This window comes from Electrophorus electricus, chromosome 4, assembly GCF_041902795.1.
Source record: "Electrophorus electricus isolate QZ-2024a chromosome 4, ASM4190279v1, whole genome shotgun sequence".
Taxonomy (NCBI): Eukaryota; Metazoa; Chordata; class Actinopteri; order Gymnotiformes; family Gymnotidae; genus Electrophorus; species Electrophorus electricus.
Genome location: NC_137500.1, coordinates 6,092,615 through 6,115,933, shown reverse-complemented (window position 1 = coordinate 6,115,933; position 23,319 = coordinate 6,092,615). Strand labels below are relative to the sequence as shown.

At 46.1% G+C, this 23,319-nt stretch overlaps 1 protein-coding gene across 3 annotated transcripts in view; it reads left to right on the top strand.

Annotated features, from left to right (window-relative positions):
* roraa (RAR-related orphan receptor A, paralog a) overlaps positions 1–23,226 on the top strand; it is a 193,516-nt gene extending 170,290 nt beyond the window's left edge. For 2 of the 3 annotated variants that reach the window (XM_035523641.2, XM_035523642.2), the window contains 9 exons: positions 5,858–5,943; positions 7,418–7,559; positions 9,920–10,315; positions 11,206–11,327; positions 12,190–12,322; positions 13,024–13,131; positions 14,180–14,290; positions 14,668–14,780; positions 15,440–23,226. In XM_035523641.2, the coding sequence (XP_035379534.1) occupies positions 5,858–5,943; positions 7,418–7,559; positions 9,920–10,315; positions 11,206–11,327; positions 12,190–12,322; positions 13,024–13,131; positions 14,180–14,290; positions 14,668–14,780; positions 15,440–15,604 (1,376 nt within the window). In that variant the 3' untranslated portion in view covers positions 15,605–23,226. The remainder of the gene's footprint in view (positions 1–5,857; positions 5,944–7,417; positions 7,560–9,919; positions 10,316–11,205; positions 11,328–12,189; positions 12,323–13,023; positions 13,132–14,179; positions 14,291–14,667; positions 14,781–15,439) is intronic. The other variant, XM_081711993.1, reaches the window with a different exon arrangement.
* The last annotated feature ends 93 nt before the right edge of the window (positions 23,227–23,319 follow it).

Sequence of the window (23,319 nt, the reverse complement as noted above, 5' to 3'; positions counted from 1 at the left end):
CTCTCCCTCTCTCCCTCTCTCCCTCTCTCTCTCTCTCTCTCTCTCTCTCTCTCTCTCTGGCTTTCTTTCTCTCTGTCTCTGTCTCCCTGTCTGTTTCTGTTTCTCTGTCTCTCATATCTGCAACTCTCATGAGGCTGTTTTATTCCACATGCTTAAAAAGCTTCATAAATATTTCATTGCAGATATTTCGTTATGTCTTTCATTTGTCCATGTGCAGTGGCTTTTTTTTTTTTTTTCTGGTTTGGTGACATGGGGCTTTCCTCAGAATTGTGTGTGTGTGTGTCTGTGTCTGTGTGTGTGTCTGTGTGTGTGTGTGTGTGTGATCTCACACAGCTCAAATGAAGTACATGCTGTCAGCGGGGCCTTGTGGTAACAGGACAAGCCGCTCCAGCCCTCAAACGAATGGCACGTTTGTGCTCTTCTGCCTGTGTGTGTGTAACCCTGCTGCCCTCTGCTCCTGACATTCAAATCCGCCTCCCCTTCCTGCTCAGAGGGGGAAGAAAGGAAATAAAGCCGTGCAGCTCTCGACCATTGCAGCCTTAGCAACGCGATCAGCCCGAACAGAGGCAATGCTTCAGTGCTCATTCTCCATGCAATCTTGGTTATTAGTACAGCTGTTTGTTACTATTATTAAATGGATTCCAGAAATATTATATCTCTTGAATTGCTTAATGCAGGAATAAGAGTTCCAATGCCCAATTTTCCCATGCACGATTTTCAATACATACAACTTAACCTTAGTTATCACACCAGAGGTACATGTTTATGATGACCGAGGGTTTGTGGCATGCATGTAATGAAATACAGACGGGAGCTGAGTGAAATGGTCATTTGTCCTTTTCTGCCTGGAAAGGCTGATGTTAATCAGGCTGTAACGCTGCACTGGACACTTCCAGTCGCTTACATAACCCGCTGCCATGGGCCCACTGCCATACGTCATTTGGACACTGACAGCTGTCAACACACACCCACGTTACTGACCACCCCCACACAAATACATGCATACACAAATAGAGAGAGAGAGATGCCAGTTGTGCGCCAGGATTAATGGTCCTTTGAACGCGTGTAAGACAATATGCTGTGTCATTATGCTTCTTGTGTTTTAGAATGAATGAAATATTTATTTACATGTGTACCGCCCAAACAGAAAGCCTTTGAAGGGCCTCGGTAGAAAACGACCATTACGTACGTGTCCATAAAAGGGCAGACTCCCTACGACGGAACAGGACGCCTCTGACACACTGGCACAATGGGTTACTCTGACGGTAAACGTACCGTGTCAGCCTGGTGTTGGATTGTATCCCGCCCCTGTCGTGGAACTTGTTTAAGAGCTCGCTAAGACGCCGTCACAGGGACAGAATAACCAGGAACACTACAGATTTGTAGGGAATAAAAAATCTGAACAGACTGATCGGAATCACTGAACTCTCTCTCCTGCTTGTTTTCCCGTGTGACAAACAAAAAAACCGCTGATATGCATGTTGGAAATCCGCAAGAATGCCTTAAAACAGCAGATCTTAACTAAAGCCGTTTAACACCGAGACGGAACGCTGTATAGGGAAGCTGAACGCCGGCCCTCCCTCCATTAGCGAGGAAAAGCCTCTGAATATTTCACGCGCCTCCTGTATGTTGTCAACATTCCACTTCTGCCTCCCTTCCAAACGACGCTCTTCAGGTACAAATGAGGCGCGCGCATGGAAAGGGGCCGCGCTCGAGCTCTCGGCTCCGGAGAGCGCGCGCCTTTGTAATGCTGATGTCAGCACTGACGCGCCGAAAGAACGCCGAGCCGTTAGCACGCGGCACGCTGTAATGATCTTTGTCTTCCTTTTTTTGATGAAGTGTCTCTTCTTCTTCTTCTTCTTCTTCTTCTTTTTTCGAACCGACTTTCTTCATTTGTTCTTTTTAGTCCAGGAAGTCTTGGCTGACTGTAGTAAAAATGTTCTGCTCATAATTGCCATGTTTCACGCTCGTGGCCAGGCGCAGACAACCAATCACGGCGAGGCTCTCTGCGCCTGGTGACATTACGCTATGAAATATGGCTTCCACGGGAATTTATGTGCATGAACAATGCGTTGAACCAATTACAATGGCCTTTTGGTGCGCGAGTGACAATTGTGTTTGATGGCAGCCAGGCTGGAATGTCTGGAGTGAGCCACTGGAGAGAGTCCTCTCCCACAAGGCTTGATCTGAGGTCTGCGCAGGGCAGAGGAAGCGCCGCGTGTGACTGAGACAGCCAGACGGAGGGAGGAGGAATGGTGAAAAATGGATGAGAGGGAAAGAGGCAGGCAGAGCCAGAGGGAGAAAGAGAGTGGAGTGGCGCATCACTCTCTCCTCAGGACTATGCCTCCCTGATGCCTCGGTGACCTTGAACCAGGCTCCAGGGAGTCACAGCAGCGAAGACCCATCTTAACGAACTGCTCTCAATCAGTCTCCCTCTCCGAATGCCTTCTGTCCAACGGTCACACACGGAGGATGCGAATGCCATTTCGGGTTTGGTAGTTACAACTGCGTGTGTGTGTGTGTGTGTGTGTGTGTGCACGCGCAAAATAAAATTCCTCGTCAATATTAAGAAGATAGCAAAGCAGATAGATTTTAAAAATAACTGTGCCAGTTGTGGTTTATTTATTGGTCACTGACTTCTACGCTATAATCTAGACACTATAGCGAACATATTACTCTTACACCTTTTGTGTGTTCGCATTCCCAGACCGATTCATTCTCAAGTAGAAATAGAGTAGCTTCTGCTTTTAGGGATTGTGGAACCTGGATTCTGTGGCTGCACATTACAGGAGGGCAGTGCTTGCTCCCAGTCGCTTTTATTTCACTGAATGAAATGAATGTCTCCTTCACTAATATGTGCAGAAGAGTCCAAATGGACAGATAATCAAATCACCAATTTAATGTGATCCCCCGCATGAATGTTGTCTGAGTGTGTTCTGTGTCATTACACACAGACATTCACCACCATTGATGGAACAGCAGACAAAATGAATGAACACCGATGTTGCATATTGTGTGTTCACTCATTATGTTGTGCACCTGTCAATTATCTGAGTTAATGGCAAAGTTATCTGCACAGGGGGAACATGGCTAATGGTCAAACTAGCAGCACATGCCATAAGAAAACAGATGAGAATGAATAGGCCATAGATTTGAAGTCATTTAAACTTCACACACCCCAGGAAACAAATCAAGTAAATAAAGGCCTTGGTGTGCTGGGACTCTGATTGTCCATCTAGTTTCCCCCGTGAGTCTCCATAAACACTGTCAATAGAGATCGACTCTTTGATCCACAGTACTTAATCCGCGAGGCCGTCTCAGTGGGAATCTGCTCTAGATATTTTAGATAGTACTCTATATATTTGAACTTCAGTTGCTTAATCTTAATCTGCATGTTTAAAATAGTTGGTTTTTTTTCTTTTTTTTTCTTTTTTTTTTTCCCTTTTAAATAGATTGTCAAACATGATTATGTTCTAAAATATACTTTCTATAATTCTGTAACTCTGCATAGCTTTTGGAGCCTGTAAAGCATGTGAGAATGTTGCTGCATGCTTACTTTGTGCTTTTGGACTAATCCCCACCCCCCACCCCCGCTCCCAGTGGAGAGGTCTCGTTCAGGTCTCTTTCAGGTCTCGTTCAGGTCTCTTTCGAGACAAAAGAAGCACTGAGTGAGTCCAGGAGCCCTTAGTCTGAGCCAGGCTGGAGACAAAGGGCTTTGGAACCACTTCATATGGACGCCTAGGCCGAGTGCCTTTGCTCCCAGAGCCTCTTCTTCTGTATCCTCCGCGCTGGGCACTGAGTCGTGCCCGCGCCAGTGCCTGTAGCCTGGCATATGCAGTCTCCCCCCAAACGTAGCACAGTCTCTGTCAGCTGGAGTGCCTGCCTCTGCAGCTCTAAGATGGAGGGCACCCCTCAGCACCACCCGAGGAGGGACGGAAGCAAGCAGTGCCGTGTGCCACGGAGGCTAGCCCTGCGGTCTTCAGCTCCGAGCCGGGCACCCGCAGTCCCGCCTCCCGCGCCAGCCGCGCAGAGGTGCTTGCCTGTGGGGCAGCAGTGGTATAAAGCCGTGGGGGGAGGGTGGGTGTGGAGTTGCAGCGCTCCGCTGACACCTGCTGGTGGGACCCTGCTGGTGCGCTGCCTTTCCCAGACCCCGACCACAGCCAGCCTTAATTACCGCATGCCTCAGTTGTTCTAAGTGCATGTCAGAACAAATTATGTAAGTAATGAGGCTGAAAATGCAAAAGGAGTAGTAACACACCGGCGCTCTAATGCTCGTGGTGGGAGAACACAAAAACAAACAATGGAGTGTCCTGCCCGCTTGGTGAGTGGCCGCCACACAGAGACCACGCCAGAAAAGGGGGATAATTATACGTTTCCCTTAAAATATTCATTACAGAACTGTCTTGTCAGAGAAGGCCTTAGCTGCATGGTCGTATTCTGGAGTAATCTAACAGCGCAGCAGCCATAATCATAGCTGATTACGCACGGTAATGACAGCATGCTGCTCCAAACGTAGCTCTCTCCAGACGGTGTGGATGCCTGACGGAAGTGCCTGTTAATGCAGGCAGCACACAGGCTGGGTGCCCCCGGCGCTGGCTGTTGAGGGTTGGTAGACCGGTGGTTGGGGGTGCACTTAGAGCGAGAGAGAGAGGGGTGTGCCGTGTGCCAGGACATTAGCCACGCGACGCGAGCTCTCGGGAAAACGCCACCTCTGTGGAGGCAAAGCAGACGTGCGCAAATGATTTCTGAGTCGTCGTCCCCCCCAGTCTTCCAGAGCTGCTGTCATAGAGCTGCTATCACAGACCTACTGGCTTTGTCTGGAGGCAGCAGAGCAGCTGTGGGGAGCTTCCTCTCTGGCTGGAGTGCTTTCTGTTGCCTCAAAATAAAGTGCACGGGCCATACTTAAGCTGCTGTAATCCACCTACGCACAAAGAATGTGCACGGCCAGGTGTTTCCTCTATGACCAGAGGCTCCGGAGTTTCCTCATGACGGCAGAGGTCTTCTGAGGGGGACAAACGACACTGACGTTTTCCGTGGAGGCGAAATGCTGGAAGTGCGCTCGCCTGGCCTTGTACGTCGGTACAACCGTTCTGTTTCAGCCCAAGACTAACTTTTTTTACGATTATGCAAAACTGACACTTTTTTGTCTGATTTGGTAGCTTTATAACACAGCGGGGACAGGAAGGATGTAGTTTCCATGAAACCAACATGGTCTTACATTTACATTTATCTGACACTTTTATCCAAAGCAACTTAGTTATGACTGAGTACAACTTGAGCAATTGAGGGTTAAGGGTTTTGCTCAGGGGCCCAACAGTGGTAACTTGGCAGCGTCAAGTACCTTAACCACTGAGCTACCACTGCCCTGGTCTTCCACTCAGCTTGCATGACAGACATGTGGGCATCGCATGGCTCTCTTTACTGAGTTGCATCCATACCACAGTGGGGTCCTACCTCGTTAGTGGCAGAGGATTCCTCTTCCGAGGGAGTCATGGAGTGTGCCTTTCACTTCTGAAAAAAGTCCACTCCTCTAACCGCCGTCGGTCTGCTAGAGCTCCCCAAAGGGTCTGGTGGCATTTATGATGTGGGTATTTTGGAGTTTTTACTTGTTTGTTTTTTATGTTGGCGCCTGACATTGTTATTGCAGCGGTTCATAGCGAGCTGTGTTCGGAGGTAAGATGGCCTCCTGTGTAAGTGGTGCAGTTTTGGCTTCTGCCGTGTGACAGGGAAGCAGATGCGTTTGAAGCCAAGAATCGTTTCATGTAGCGACACACAGCCGTGGCAGAGGTGTTGTGCTGCAGCCGGTGACAGCCGAGAAAATCCTGACTGTTTCCCTCTTTCTCTTTCTTCTCCGCAGCTCAAATTGAAATTATTCCCTGCAAGATCTGTGGAGACAAATCATCAGGCATCCATTACGGTGTGATAACATGTGAGGGGTGTAAGGTAAGCAACCAAACAAATATCTGTGCGCGTGTGTGTTTGCGTGCGTGAAGCCGAAAACAGCCCCGTGGAAAAAAGAAGGAAGGTAAAAACAACACAAAAGTTGGAGACGTACACCGGTAAAGTAGACGCGAAATGCTGCGCGCAGTTGTGCGGTTCGAGAACAATATTTGAATATATGCTGGGAGCGCAGTGTGGGCGCGTCAGAGGTGTGAACGTCGGTGCGTTTATCATCATTAACGTGGCAGAACGGGCTCCGTCGACTTTATCGCTCCGAGCCGTGATTATTAGGACAAAGTGCCGGCTGCTCCTTGCTTTCCTGCCGCAACTCTCCTGGAGAGCTCCGCCGACTCTCGCCAATGAAACCATCGATGAGCGCCGCGCGCCGTTAGCTGGTTTGCCATGCTGGGTTTTGGTTTTGGTGTGTGTTTGTGTGCGCTTTTTTTTTTCTTTTCCCCTAACCGAGACTCTCTTTTTGGTGTTTGCCATCCTCTCAGCAGAGGGAATTATATGCTTATTGTGTTCTGTGGTTTGCCGCCTGTCACTGGGGCATTCTGAAGGCGGAGCTGAACAAACGCTGGGCTCCGACGCTGCTATTTTAAAATTAAAGACACACTCCCTGTTCAGCAGCGCCCTCGTGCACTTCCCAGTGCCGTAGAAGCCTAAAGAATAAACTGCTGAAATGTATCTTTAATGATTGCTAATGACTTCAGGCAGAGAGGCATTTAATGATATGTGCGAGCACACCACTCTGGCCCATAAATCATAGCATTATTAAGGAGTGGGGCTTGTCACCGGCAGTCCTACCCCGCTATCATAATGGCTGCCATTAGAAAGCAACTTGGCAGCTGTCAGCTGTTTTCTTGAAATTAAACAGCCAATGAGCAACTAATTAAGACATATGTGTATCGAGCAGTGGAGTGGAGGATGTTAATGGTGTGCTGGAATCAATTCATTAAGTAAAAGGGATGAGGTATCCACTCAGAGAGGCTGTGCGCAAGCTCTCTCTCGCTGTCTCTCTCGGTCTAGGTCTCTCTCTCGATCCCGCCCTCTCTGGGTCTCTCAACACCCACTGGTTTTACTCCGGTGTTATTCAACTCCATTAGCCGCGCACAAACTCACCGGGTTTTTTTTTTTAACCGACACAGACATGCGAACAGTGGTGTGTGGTACAGTGCAACAGTTAATCACCTTTTCTAGCAGTGGATGTTCCCCGATTAAAGCGGCGAGGTCGTCCGTGTGTTCCGAAGCTGGGTTCGCAGGGCGTTTGCCTGTGTTTAGACTGCAGCCTGCCTCTGTGCTTTGCAAACCGACCGTTCACGTGAGCACATCTTCAGTACGGAGGAGCATGCAGCCGTGTGTCATCAGCCACGCCGACTCTCTCTCCCTCTTTGTCTGTCCCTCCATCCCATCTCCACCTCTTCTTCTCTTTCCCTCCTCTCTCTCTCTCTCGCCTCCCTCTCTCTCCCTCCTGCAGGGCTTCTTTAGGAGGAGTCAGCAGAGCAATGCTGCATACTCGTGCCCGCGTCAGAAGAACTGCCTGATCGACCGCACCAGCCGAAACCGCTGTCAGCACTGCCGACTGCAGAAGTGTCTGGCCGTGGGGATGTCCCGGGACGGTGAGTGTCAGGGCGCGCACCAGGCCGGGCACCTGCGTGGGCGCCGCGGTGCGCACGTGCCCGCTCTCGGGAGGGAGGGGTCCGAGGCCGTGCCGAAGTGTGCTGGAAGAGTCCGTGTGGTGGAACGTGTGATCGTGAGTTTGAAGTAGCCTGGGGGGCAGACACAAAAGCCTTAAAGGCCTTTATGCAAATTGTGTTCAGTGTTAAAGGCATGCAAAGCAGGTCTATTCTAAAAGAGGTTCAAAGGCTTGTGACACGGATTAGTTGTCTGAATGCTCCGGTTGTCCATACATTCATATGCATATTTGTGTATTAGTCGGAGTTAAAATGCTCTGAGGAGTTTGGCCACTTATAAGCGGGATGTCTCATCAAATAATGGTCTGGCTGTATTAGACGTACAGTTGGAGAGAAAATGTTGCTTTTCTCCACACCAGTCACTGTCCAGGGCAGAGATTTCCTGAGTTAGGCCTTGTCATGGACTTCAGGGCAGGTTCAGCTTTGGGTGGAAAGAGTCTGACGGCGAGTAGCTTTTATGAAATGATTGTCATTAGGAAAGCTCATTAGCGCCAATGCAGGTGAGCAGTGTTCACAGGAGCACAGGTGAGTGAGAGAGAGAGGGAGTGTGTGTGTGTGTGTGTGTGTGTGTGTGTGTGTGTGTGTGTGTGTGTGTGTGTGTGTGTGTGTGTGGAAGCCCCCTGCAGTGCCTCTAGCTGGGCTGAGTGACTGTGACCCATAACATGCAGCAGTAATCAGGCCATCAGAGTCTGCTGGGCTGCTCTCTCACACACAACCAGGACAGGCAAGGTGACTTCTGACTTCACTCAGACACAAGCTCACTGGCCTCCATCTGCCTTGCTCCTTCTGTCTCACACACATGCATGCACGCGCCACACTCTGTTTTTGTTCTTCATGACATAGTCAGTCCCTTTCACTGGGTCCTTTATCACTTCTTCCCCACAGCTACAAACCCAAACCCAGGCTCACAGACTCCAGTCCAAGCTCACAGACTGAAACACACACACACTTACTCTCACCACTAAGATCTCAGACCTGCCACCAGAGCTAAACTTGCCTAATGTCATCAAGTCCCATACATACACAGAAGCTCAGAGATCTAATGGGCAAGATGCATAAAATCTGACATGCGGTACGCCACGCAAAATGTGGGACGTGGTATTTAATTTCTATTCATAACTCCACCATGGTGATGATTAGTGTACTAATGTCAACTTCCCGTTGTGCTAGCTTCACCTGTACTCTAGGTGAAAGCCACTCAAAATCAACATGTAAATGAGGCCATGCATGTTAAGGACTCGCACAAAGAACGTGACTAACTCCAGTCATGAGATGAACGGTACATTGAAACCTGCCAGTCACATAAAAATGTGACACATTTGTAACTTTTACCAAGACACGTGGTTGCTCTGAGCTGAGGACTTCAGTAAGTCATGGCAGAGGAGCAAAATTGTATCTCTTCACAGTCTATATCTGTCTCCAGTTTCTCCCTCTGTAACACCTAAATTTGAATTTCTTATGGCAAGTTTGTGGCATTCCGAGATCCTGCTCAAACAAGTCACCTTCCTGTACTCCTACTTTTTGCGGTTATAAAGTTTGCCCTCATGCTCACACCAAACAGACCAAAAAAAAATCTGCCTTTTAAATACATTTGTCAGTTGGCCAAATGGGTGCATGTGCAGAATTTTGTAGCTGATCAAGCATCATCCAGTTCAAATCGGCTTCTTCCCAGGACATCTGACGCTGGACAGGTTCAGGTTGTGTTTTTTGTATTGCGGTGTTCTATTATAAATCGTGATGTCATATGCAAATGAGGACAAAATGCAGTTATGCCGTATATCACACACTGACTAAAATACGCCAGCCGACCGCATTTATGAATGAGGAAACGTTACCGATGTTTGCTGTTAACATCACATTAAATGTGGCAGTAGCTTTTATGAATTCAGCCCAGTGTTGTCCAGAAATGAAACAAATTCTGGCTGAGTGTTCTCACTGTGAACCCCACAAGGCCGGGCTTCACCCACACAGGTCGAATGTGCCCTCGCACCCGCCGTCGGGCTGGGACGCTGCGTTCCGCTGTGTGTGCGGTCGGCTTGCACTGCTCCGTGCGGGGAAGCCCTGTCCTTGTCTTGTTCGCCATGAGTCATCCCGGCCAAGCGCACCGTCCGCAGGTCGGCGGCAGCGGGAAGTTAACGGTGCAGCCGTTACCCTGGTGACGCGGCCCACCCAGCCTGACCGTGCCACCGCTCAGAGCTGCCTGCCCTCCCGCGGCACACGCCTCCCGCGGCCGCTGAGGTAGGGCAGCGCGACTGAGCTTGTGTTTTCTGCCACCCCCCCCACAGCGGTGAAGTTCGGGCGCATGTCGAAGAAGCAGCGCGACAGCTTGTACGCTGAGGTGCAGAAGCACCGGCTGCAGCAGCAGCAGAGAGACCACCAGCAGCAGCCGGGTGAGGCCGAGCCGCTCACGCCCACCTACGGCCTCTCCGCTAACGGCCTCACCGAGCTGCACGACGACCTGAGCGGCTACATGGACGGCCACACGCCTGACGGCGCCAAGCCCGACTCGGGCGTCAGCAGCTTCTACCTGGACATCCAGCCGTCGCCCGACCAGTCCGGCCTGGACATCAACGGCATCAAGCCGGAGCCCATCTGCGACTTCACGCCCGGCTCGGGCTTCTTCCCCTACTGCTCATTCACCAACGGCGAGAGCTCGCCCACCGTCTCCATGGCTGAGCTAGGTGGGCACCCAGGTGGGAGGGATACGGCCGAGGCAGTAGGGACCGCGAGATGGTTGCTGGGGTGATGCTGTGATGGGGATGGGGGATAACTCAACCGTGGGGCAAATGACACAAAGGTGGTTTAAAATAGCAGGAGGTTGGAGACTCATCTCTGAGACTCATTAAAAGTGCCTCTTTTTTGTAATTAGTTTCCATTAATTAGGGCCAATCAGGATACAGCAGGGCACACGTCGGGGGAAATCATTTTTTTAGGTTCCCCTTGTGCTCTGGGATTCCTTATAACAGATGTGTTTTCAACATGATTGAGTTTTTATACTTTGTGTTTTTTTCCCTTCTTTTTTATTGAAAGCAAATGTGACCTTTGTTTCCGTGGTTGATGTGCATTCGCTCTGTCTAGCATGCGTGCGTGTGCACGCACACACACACACACACACACACACACACACACACACGCACACACAGAGGTTCTCTACTTCTCTGCTGTTCCATAGGCTTCGTGCTAGAGGCAATAGAGGAAAATTTCAGCAAGTCTCTAAATCAAATTTAAAGGCAAAACAGCAGTAACACACATGCATGCCTAAAAGCTGTGTCTCTTTATAGAACGCTGGTAAAAGTGTTTGCTAAAACAGTAACATTCTGCACAACTGAAAGCAGCCTCTAGTGATTGCTGAATTGGAAGTCATGCACTATGCTTTGGACAAAAAGTGTAGAACTGTTTGGGTGGGAGGGGGTGTGTTTGTGTGTGTGTGTGTGTGGGTGTGTGTGTGTGTGTGTGTGGGTGTGTTTGTGCGTGCATATATGTGTCTGACCATGTGTGCGCGAACATATGTGTGTGCGTGTGCACGTGTGTGACCGTGCGTGTCTGACGTGGCGCTGCATGCTTGTTGCAGAGCATCTGGCCCAGAACATCTCTAAGTCCCACATGGAGACATGTCAGTATCTGAGAGAGGAGCTGCAGCAGATGACCTGGCAGGCTTTCCTCCAGGAGGAGACGGAGAGCTACCAGAACAAGGTATCGCACCACAGTCACCTGTACCGGCACAGTCCCAATCCCAACCGAACCCAGCATCACCCACAGCACCCCGCGGGTCGTTCAGAATGCAGGAGATTTCATGATGGGCTCAGAGGATGCTGAAATGCTTGATACCATAAACAACCGCAGGGGTCTTTTACCCGTGCTCATAAACATCTCTCTTGAGCTTAGAAAAGGCTGGTATGATTTGAAATCAGAGTGTTTGGAGTTCATTTCAGATGTATTTATTCAAAATGACTTCTCAAAGCACGGTTGCCTAAGATGAGCTGATGTTAATATCATCATGTCATATATTAAATAAGATACAGGCAGGTTGTAACAGAAGAGGACATCCGTGGCGTCGGCCTTCGCTCTTCTTAAAAACCTTGCTGAAATGTGTCATTGACGCTAATGATGCGTGGGCTTGTTTCTGCAAAGTTCATCCGCATCCGCTTATGAGAAATGGGTTTACAGTTACCTAGCGCTCTTTCACCCCAAACTGTTTTTACAGTTTTACTTATAATATTCAGGCCTGCATGTGAGCTGGCCTACCCAATGTGGCATCAGATTAACTTGTATTTCATGTTTCATCTGGCTAAGGACAGTAAACTTGTGTATATCTGTTTAAAGGAAACAGTTTGTCTCTAACAGCTAATCTGCCACCAGCTTTTCTGATTATCCATCTGAAAATCCTGCACGCACAAAAAACACCTCGGCCAGAGTAGATTAGAACAGACCAGACCTCAGGTCATTTATAGCACTGTCCAGGTAACCGCTTGTGCACGGACCACATTAGACGCGGTTCCGTGCGTGTAGGGGGCGCCCTGACTCGGTTAACTCTGCTTGCGTTCTCCTCCCCCAGCCCAGAGAAGTCATGTGGCAGCTGTGTGCCATTAAAATCACAGAGGCCATCCAGTACGTGGTGGAGTTCGCCAAGCGCATCGACGGCTTCATGGAGCTCTGCCAGAACGATCAGATCGTGCTGCTCAAAGCAGGTACTGCGGCATGAACCGGCCCGTCGCACTGACTCCAGACCAGTTTTGCGTTCGTAACTGTGGTCATAGCTGATTTAACTGCAGAAATGTGGTAAGTGTGAACGTAGCACCTAACTAATTAGGACTCCCTGTTACTCCCAATATATTCTTCAGTATTCCCAGTATATTGCCCAATATTCCACAGGAAACTGCTATCCACTGCACGAGTCCAAATCCCAGTATTAATAATGACATGCTGACATGGATCCCATGCCTGATGTGACGCTTTAAACCAGTGGCATCTCCCTAAAGCTTCGTTATGGCTTTCATTATGCCGTGTTTACCTCCTAATCCAGTTCTCAGCAAATGCAGAATTACTCACGACGGCAACGCAACGGCACAGCCTGAGTCACACACACACACACACACACACACACACACACAGTGGGAGCCTGCAGTCAACATAGAAATCCTCTTCTTAAGAGGATTTTAGTGGTCTACATGTTCACTGTTTTAGAAACAGTGACCTTATCTAGATGGGAAAGTGGCCAAAATTCACACATTTAACCGTTGAGTCATAAACTAGAAGGAAGGATCTGTGGGTTGTCAAAGAGCCTCGTCCGTTACAGGTCCAGTCAGCACAGAGTATGAGTCATAGCGTTGCCTGCCACAGTATTTCGGGTTGCTAACATCTCATGCTGGTGTTTGGTGCCCGTTTCTAGGCTCTTTGGAGGTGGTGTTTGTCAGAATGTGCCGTGCCTTCGACCCTCAAAACAACACAGTCTATTTTGATGGAAAGTACGCCGGCCCTGATGTGTTTAAGTCATTAGGTAGGTGGAATCTGCTGAGTGCATTTCTGTGTGTCTTTTTTCTGATGCATGGTATTTATGCTTTGTTTCTTCACGCTTTTACCTTCTCTCGTGTTTTCTCCTACAAAGACGTAGCAGTGAACCGAGAAACCATCACTTTAATTACGTGACTGACAGATCAGATACAGCTTCCCTGAAATGCACAAGCAGACGCGAGCACAAACACACACAAACTCAGACCGACAGACTCCTACATGTACATCAGGCCTACTTCTCCTGCTGAAGGAGGACGTCTCCGTGAGCTGTCCAAATACTTCTGCGTTCAGAGACATAGCTCGTACTGAACCTAGCTTATTTCGTGAGACCTTTACCAAGCCGGCAATCCATACAGTCATAAACCAAGCGCTGGATCTCTCCAGTGTAAGCAAATAACATTTAGGTTTGAATGCTGCGACTTCAGGAAAGCCCTTCCACTCTAGTTCCTTCTGTGCATACAAAGGCCTTTGGAGGCAGGATGCTATGTAAATGCCAGAATGAATACAAATGTGCAGGGAGAGTGGAGGGAAAGTGTGTGTGTGTGTGTGTGTGTGTGTGTGTGTGTGTGTTTTGTGTTTATATTAATGCATCTCTGTGCGTGCGCTGGTGTGGACCTCCTCAGTGATGTAGTAACAGTAGTTTTTTATTCTGTGTAACGCGGGTGGCCCGCTAAACAAGGCAGTCTCCATCCTCCATGCCTTTGAGAGAGCAGCAGCCTAGATGTTCCTTCTGCTCCTCTGCCTTGACAACCGTGTGTGTGTGTGTGTGTGTGTGTGTGTGTGTGTGCGTGCGCATGAACCCCTCCTTTCTATGATTTTACCAAAAGTCTCGTCAGTGACCCCAGTCATAGTTGTTTAACAGGACTCATCTGCCAAAGCAGGATTAGTGTGAGGGTCAAAATGAGGAAGAAACACCTGTAGTAGAATGGAAGACACTGTTGTGTGTGTGTGTGTGCGTGTGTGTGTGTGTGTGTATACATTTTCTATGCTAAAGATCAAGAGTTTGCTTGACACCTTTCTCTCCCCCCCGGCAGGCTGTGACGACTTGATCAGCTCTGTCTTCGAGTTCGGGAAAAACTTGTGTACTATGCACCTGTCTGAGGATGAGCTCGCCCTTTTCTCCGCATTTGTGTTGATGTCTGCAGGTAGGAGCCGAGCTAACAGCCCCTACAGAGTTCTAAAGCAGTCAGAGCAACCCAGTCCCCACTACACCAGAGCTCAGAACCTCCACGCACGCACGCACGCACACAGGCTTTGGGATGTCTCACAGTCCCCATGTCTCACAGTCAGGGTAATCTCCTCGTGCAGTCTCTGTCTCTGAAGGTCTCAAAGAAACACGATGTCTTTTCAATTTCGAGCAGCCCTGGTGGGAGGCCGGTGTGCTGCCGCGTCACCTGCGCACGGGGCTGTTCCGTCATCTCCGTTTTGCGCAGCAGACTTCTTCATCATGAGCTTGTTGTCTCCGGGTGTGTGCTTGTTTGCTTGTGTGTGGGTGCGCGCGCGTGTGTGTGTGTGTGATCAGACCGCTCTTGGCTCCAGGAGAAGGTGAAGGTAGAGAAACTGCAACAGAAGATCCAGCTGGCTCTTCAACATGTCCTACAGAAGAACCACAGAGAGGATGGCATACTGACAAAGGTAATGAATGAATGAATAACACACACACACACACACACACACACACACATTCACTCCATTACACCATTAGACATGAGAAATACATGAGGGTGCCATGCTTACAGTGGTTCCGTACGTGCACGGACACACACGCGCGTGTGGGCGCGCACACAGGGAACCCGTGAGAGTCCAGCAGTCATAATTCATACACACTCACATTCACACCACCAAAACCGTGGAAAGGGCACCAAGAGCACAAAGACAGGTGCAAAGCACAGTCATTTGAACATTAGCTGATTATCGCTTGAAGAAAGACGCGTCGTACACGTCCAACTGAGGCAGTAATATTTCTTCCTACTCTTCCTAGAAATGAATGAATTTGTAGTTTAATCTACTACAACTATATATGAGTTGACAGCTTGGCTAGCAAATAAACCTGCAGGCCCATCTGTGCTCTCGCAGTCTTTGTGAAGTCTTTCAGGATACGGAGTGTGTGAGAGGGCACGGGCTTGCCAGAGGGATGAAGGAGCAGGGCCAGCGTCAGACTACCCTCCTCTTCCTCCCATCTACGTCTCCAGTCTCCCCTCATGAATCACAATAACACACCTGTCTGTGTCCCCTCTTCCAATTCCTTATCCCCCCCCCCCCCTCTCTCTCTCTCCCTCTCCCCTGCCCTGCAGTTGATATGCAAAGTGTCGACCCTGCGAGCGCTGTGTAGCAGACATACAGAGAAGCTGACTGCTTTCAAAGCAGTATACCCGGACATTGTGCGTGCCCACTTCCCCCCCCTGTACAAGGAGCTCTTTGGATCGGACTTTGAGCAGTCCATGCCCGTGGACGGCTAGTGGGCCCGCCGCCTGGCCCCTGCCCCGGAGGGTCGACAGCGCCGCGGGGAATGTCGAGCATGAATCTGAGACACTTTACCAGTGCCCTGCACACATACACACGCGTACACAAACACATGCCCACACAAACACACACACGCTCGCGCACACACACATACACAATACATGCTTACAGACACACACCAGGACAGCTAACCTGCTGCACAAACAACTCACTTTTTTTGCTTTTTTGTTTTTTTTTGCTTTTTTTTTGCTTTTTTTTTTTTGCTGTTGTTGTTTGTTTTTTGTTTTGGTTTGGTTTTATTTCTGGATTATTATTTTTTTTTTTTTTTTTTGTTATTGTTGCTGTTTTGATTTGGGCGGGAGGGGGTTAAAGTGAAGGTGGCATTGATTTCAGGGCCGGACTTGCAAAGTTCCTCCCTTCCTTTTCGACCCAGGTGGGTTTGGGAGGGGCCATGGGGAAAGTCCAAGAAGATAAAGAGACTTGTTTTCTCTCCTTCTCTCTTCCTGCCTCAGCCCAAAGTCCCCACGCATAAAACAGTCTCATCGTGATTCCCAATGAGCAGCAAGGAGAACAACCAAGCAGGAATACAATCTGGAGAGGGCATCCTATTGAAACCTTTACATTGACTTATTTGCAAAGTAGGCCAACAACCTGGGACGTGGCGCGCGAGCTTCGCTTCGGGTTTGATTTGTGGAAAAAGTGCATAACTCAGATATGAACTAAAACAAGCCAGCGAATCCTTTCGGTACAACCCTTATGATTTCAGAGACGTCCATATGTCCATACTGTAGTGGGGTATGGGCTCATGGCCTGCAGGACGCACGTGTCCGCTCGGAATCCTGCGGGTAAGACGACTGCTCGCGTTGCAGGTGGGCGGTGCAAGAGATCGTCACAGCGAGGAAAGAAGCAAGCAGAGAGAGAGAGAGAGATCGGGGTACGCGGAGCCGTCGGCATGGGGTGACACGAAGCGGCAACTTTCTAAGGACAATCGTCAAAAAAAAAAAAGAAAAAATTACATTTAAAAAAAAAAAGGAAAAATAAGTAGAATTCTGGTAATTCTAGTTTTTAAAAAACGCAAAATTACTTTTAGCTGTGGAAGACTCCATTCATCATGGTTGCTTAGTGATATCACGTAAGGCCATCTGCTATTAAGTCCTTGCCTGGACAGGTGACTGAGTGCACCGCCACAATGCAAGAGTCCATTCCACCTGATTTCTAATGTGCTACAGGGTATACGGTCATAAGTACTTACTATACAAAAAAGTAATGTTTATAGAATCTATTTTAAATAACATGTATGATATTAGTAGCTAGACTATTCTTAATTGTTGAAATTGATAAGGCACTTTTATTTGCACCTTTCTTTAATTTAAGACTTGTATATTTACCTAGTGATGTGTTGCATGTGCAAAAAGAAATACAAGTGAAAACCACAGAGTTGCAAAGGCTACGTGTTCGACGCTCCTACAGCGCTGGGCGTGCGAGTGCGTGTGTGAGGGCGAGGTGGATGCTGGATAAAGGCTAACAGAGAGGCATGGTGAGCTGCAAAGCAGTTTTCACGTTAGTTCTGTTTGAACACTCGCAGGCTACAGGATGTGCGAACAGGGTTTTTTCTGATCCTTGGTCAGCATCTTTATGTATCTGTGTTTTGATATTTCCACTCGTGCTGAGCTGCATAATTGTGAGGAAGAATATCACTGCCAGTACTCACCATTTATCCACTTAACCAGGTATTATTTGTCTGAAACCGATATAAATAGAGAAAATTGTGAATTGAACCTAAAGTAGTTGCTAACATCCCTCTCACAATAAAAACACCGGGGGGGGGGGGGATAAAAAATTATATATATAATATATATATATATATATATATATATATATATATAATTTTTTTTTTTTCTCCACTCATGCTTAGCATGTATTTAAGGACAAATGCCAAGCACATTCTTTGTTCAAAATAAATTCCAGAAACCTATAGATGGCAGGCACAGGGTTTAAAATGGAAAATTTAACTTGTTTCCTGACACCCCTGGTCCAAGACATGCACTATCAAATGGTGCCATCTAGTGGTGCACAGTCCACATTACAGCTCATGTCAGTATCTTCAAAGATATTTTACCAATGGGTTAAAGGATAGGTTTGCTATTTTTCAGCCCATGCCTTACTAAAATAGGTATTTCACCTCATTTATAATCACATATAGCGGAACCTCACTGACAGTCCTAGGGCTGAGACACAGCGTTCCTCTCCCGAGCTTCTCACTGAGCTGGAACACCGAGACCAGCAGGGCAATTGTTTAAGCCTTCCAAACCCATGGGGAATCTTCTTCTCAAAAATGGTCAGCGCGTCGTCACATGCATCTAAGCATTATCTTTATTCGGAACATGCTTTGAATAACAGTAGACATTAATCACGCATCTGCGCTCCATGTTTTTGAAGGGGAGATTTGTGGGGGTTTTGGAAAGCTTAAACAATCAGCCCAGTTTAAGCCCAGAGAGAAGCAGCAGCACATCAGTGTTGAAGCTCCGAGACTGTGCTGTGGATGATTAGGGATGACGGGGAAAGATGACTTTAATAAGGGCTGGGTCTAAATCCAGCTACGGTGTCTTTTTAAGTGTCTGACTGGTACAGCAGGCAGACTGCTCTCCACGCGTCCACACCGCTCTCCCGTACGGCCCAGTCTGGACTTGTAGAAGAGACGCCGTGTTTGGCCCCCCCCCACCGTTTTCAGGCAGCCTCTCTGAAGAAGCCTTTGCCCAGCTATGATGACAGCTAGTTAGGATAAAACAGAGGATGAAATATTCAAAGCCTTGTCTGGTAGTAAAAGTTCTATTTTTGTAATTTGTACAGTGGATAAGCTGAACGACAGAGAGGGAGACGAAGAACGTGAGATTATATAGCACTTAACCCTGCAATAATTAGAACTGTTGTGTTTTTATGTTTTGTTGGCAAACAAAACAATGGTAGTATTAGTGCAGTTTTCCCCTGTACCTATTTCTTGTGTGTTGAGTGAATTGAAGCCTGTTGAACGTGCCATAGTGGTTTCCTATGTTTAGTAAGTCCGCAAAAGTTTGTGTTGTAACATTCCAGTTAAACTAAGACGTGACTATTCTAAAATCCACGTACGATCCGGAAACACCACTCCGATGACCCTGATAACAAACGCTTCTTCTGAACAGCAAGCTTTTCTTATTGGGTGGCTCCAAATCAATATTTTAATGTAGTGCGTGTTTGTTTGTTTATTTATTCCCCCTCATTTCTTCATAATATGTGTACAGTATACTAAGTCCTATTTTCCTCAGGGAAGAGTTGTCCTCCTAACTCTGACTTAAGTCATTCGTCTCGTGAGATAATGAGAGAAGGATATGGCATTTTTATGTTCTGATAGGTAGGTTATCGCCACTGAACAGATCATCTTGGAACTCATCCCAGTTTATGGCAGTTTCTTGCACATTGGTCCTGTCGTCTATTAATTTCCCATATTCATGTTCTCAGTACATCACAGTCCCTTTATATCGCCAGGGTCAACATGGCTTGTTAGTGTGACATTACACACAAAAGCCTATACAAAAAGAAGACAGAATTTCATTACCATAAATTACATATTTCAATAGGCATCTTCTGTTATGCGGTGCAATGCATTTGAAATATTAATGGTCAGAGGAATTTAAAAAAATCCTGCATAGGAACGTTTGTCAAACTGTGAATGACAATCCAACTGAAGTTTTCTTGATCCTTTTGAATTGGCAGTTCATAGACTTGAATGCTCAGGGAGATGCTTTAGTGCAGGTGCTGGGGCAGACCATTTCTGAAACGTAGCAACGTACCTTTTGCTGTTGTCGAGGTTTGATTTCAGTTCTTAGACGCGCCTCTGTGGTCAGTGTGCCTGAGTACTAATCTCGTATTCCAGTAAAGAAATAGTGAACCACCACTTAAGATCACATCAAGAAAAGGAGATTTCTTCACTCACTTTCAGTTTGTCCATATTTTTCACAGTCCTTCCCACGTGTGTCTCTTCAAATAATCTAATTCGCCACTTTTTACTGCAGACGTGCTTCGGTATGAAAAAATGGTAAACAAACGTTTAATAACACCACACAGTTGATCAGTTCTGTGGAAAGCAGAGTCCAAGGTCACAAAATCGCCTACAAAGCAATGAGATGTAACGTCACCCTTTCGTCTGGATGGGGAATGCTCTGATCGTCACTCGTGTTGTGTTGAATCTGTGTGCCAAATACCTCTTCTACAATTCGCTCCACTAGCAGTTTCTGCCCATGAGCCAGGAATTTGTAGTGCGTCACTAATACGGGTTTCTACGGGGTAGCCACTGCTGTGGAGTTCCCTTTGAACAAGCTTTGATACAAGACTGTTGTCTTTTTTTTTTTCCAGCCCACTTTATCCATATTGATGTGTCCTAAAGTCAGTTACAATAATAGAGTTGCACCATAAAACTGTAATGAATTTGTTCTACCATAGCAAGATTTTTTTTTTCATATAGTTTGTATTAGGTATTATAAGCAATACAGGCTCTAAAGAAGTACTTTAAATAATTTTTTTTCCAATCAAAGCAAAGGTACTAAACCATAACTAAATGTGTGGTATTGACATCTTGATGTACAGATAATTGCTCTTATTGTTACTGAAGCATCCGATGATCCATAAAATGTGTCCTTTTTATCGTTTTGTAAAACAGTATGCTTAATCTGTAGTTTCTACCCTCCTTGTTGATTTGAAATAGAAGCAATATGATAAATGTTGGTGCGTGTGTGCGTGCGTGTGGCTGTGTGTCTGTGCACACATGAAATCCCAGACAAGGCTTTAATAAAGTAGATGAGGGCAACAGGCTGAGTTGATGAAGGATATGGTCTATGGATATCTTCGTTTTCCCAGGAGTTCCCACAGTTTTAGTAGCTCTGAGCTTGAACCCAGCAAGGAGGCTGTACAAGCATGACGCAACGCACCTCACTGTTCACTTGTATTCATAACTAGATTATGCAAATCTGACATCAAAGGGCCTATGCAGTCACAAATAACCAAACGAGTTTACAGTTCACCACCCTTCTGAATCTGTGATCCTTAGTGAAGGCACTTACACTGCCAAAGCCATCCAACAATATCCAAAATCCTAGAAATGGAGCACGTGTGATGTCATGCTTGTGAGGCCATTGTGATTTTGAAGGTGAAAGTGATATAAAACGCTTACCACAGCTTCCCATTTTCATCTATTTAAATGTGAATTGTTTTGGTCTGTTCCTCCAAAAGCACAGCTAATACACTTATTAAAAGTGAGATAAGTTTTAGAATACAGAAGAAAAAGGAAAAAAAACAAACAAACAAACAAAAAGAATTTTAGCCATAATTGAATGTCAAGCAATAATATATATATGGTATATAATTACTCATCTTTGTGCGTAGGACGCCTGCATGTAAATACACCCCTTATTTATAACATTCTATTGCTTTTTTCGTTGTCTTCTTTTCCTGGTTCTCTCATTATCATTTTTGTTGTGTATATTTGACCAGTTCTGTTCCCAGGTGGAGAACTAAGAACGTCATATGGCCCGTAGACTGTACAGCTAATTTCACTCTTTCTCTCTCCGTCTCCGTTCTGCTTTTAATTTACAATATTTAATGTTATTATTGATCACATGTATAGAGATAAACTTCTGTCTGTATAGGTAAGAAGAAAATACCGCTATTAAGACCTACTCAGTGCAAATATTGATCTGTTTATTGAATACATCACGCTGTACAGTATCTCTGTTTTTAGTATACTCTCTTTTAGAGTTAGTTTGATAGAGGTAGAGTGTGCTGGCATTAATTTTGTGTTGAACTGATGTGTGGTGCTAGGTAAGTTACTTCTGTGAACAAAAATTCTTGATTCATAGATTAGGCCACTTGATTAGTCCATTCATTTCACCAAGTATTGATGCATTATTAATATTAGGACTCAATCAGTAATAAGGGTAATGATAAAGATAATGATAGTGGTAAAATGATTTTAAATACCCAGCAAGTACCTGTATCAGTGTGCTAGTCTTGGGGTACAGCTTCTTTCTTCTCACTTTAAGACTATAAGTAAAAGCAGCATCATCGGATTAAGATGCTATTAACCATTTTTGATTTGTCACGATAGTGAAGAGATTGAGCTAAAGGAAAAAAAACAGTATGGTGTTGATTGTTTTGATTGTGAGAACCACTGGCTGGGATTGTTGGCGTTCAAATCTGCAAACACACTGGCTACTGTTACTCTTCCGAGTGTCCTACTCTGGAAAGGATCTTAGATGCAGGATTTGAGGACAACAGCGTTTTGCCTTTTTTCATTTTGATTTCGCCTGTACAGGAGGTTTTGAAGACCACCTTCATATGCCTTTACATTCTCCAAACTAACGTGCATCAACTCACCGTCATAAGAACTTAGCACAGGCACACTGGTTCAGTGTTAAATGTACGAGAAACTGAAATTGCCAGTTGTAGGTTCATTCTAATAAAACTTCTCATTTTCTCTCTGTAGCAAGTATGAAAACTATATTCGCAATAATACATAAACTACACTGAGTGCCTCTCAGTGGTCTGGGATGCAGAAATTATATTTAGCTGTTGTTCTTATTTTCACTGTTCAACCCTGTACTCAAATGATAACGTGTTTGCACATGTAGGTGGCTTTTATCTATCCTGTGTTCCCTAGTTCTCTCATGCTGTCTTTTATGTAACTGATATTTTCTTGTTTGCTTATGACTGTGTAAACATTTTCCTGCCTCTTGCAGTGTCTTGAATGTTTGTTTCATTTGGCGAACCTTTTCTGGCTGTGTGTGGTCTGCGTTCTCCCCCCTCTCTCCTTTTCTTTTGTGCTGCATAGCTAACATTTTTGTAATAATCAGACATGCGTCCTGATTTGATCAGTCGCAGGCTGATTAAAGCCCTGAATGACGAAGCGTTTTATTGCAGAGTCGGGTTTGGGTATGTGTAAAGCAGGGGAAAAGACAGATAATCAACCATCCACTCTGTTTCCTCTTGTTTTATGATGGTTCCAATTTATGTTCATTATTACAAACAAATGACTAATGCATTGTATTTTAAGTATTCATATGTGTATGTAAAATATGCATAATACACGTTTGGATTTCTTTCCTGTTGTCTGTTAAATGTGAGCTCAAGGGGAGGGACTGGGGTTGGGCTGGGTTTTACTCCACATGTAGGCAGCATAAACTGTGGGAAAAATGCCGAAACCAGTTTGTGGTTGTCACCAATTTTTACGTCACACGTTTGCTACTGATATTAAAATGGGGACAGACGATCACGTACCTTTTTATTCACCTCTTTTGAACTCTCTTTAGGAGGTAGTGTCTTCACAATAGTAGTTTTGCTCCTTCTCTTTGTCTGATTCTTAAATATGAAAATAAGTATTTTGATTCATTTTGTAAATACAGCTGTAAAGAAAAATAAGAAATTTAATGTTGTCTTTTAAATACTTTTCATTCTAATATGAATGTTGTTATATTGTACTTAGAAACTGTACCTTTAATATTACCTTTATTAAAAGTGCATTGGACACATCGATTTTAGATGTGCTTTATGTGCTGGTATCCCATAATAAAATTTACCGCTTGTAATGGGCTCTTATTTACTGCGTGTCTTAATTGAGGTTAACAATTATGCGGTATTATTATTATTATTATTATTATTATTATTATTATTATTATTATTAGTA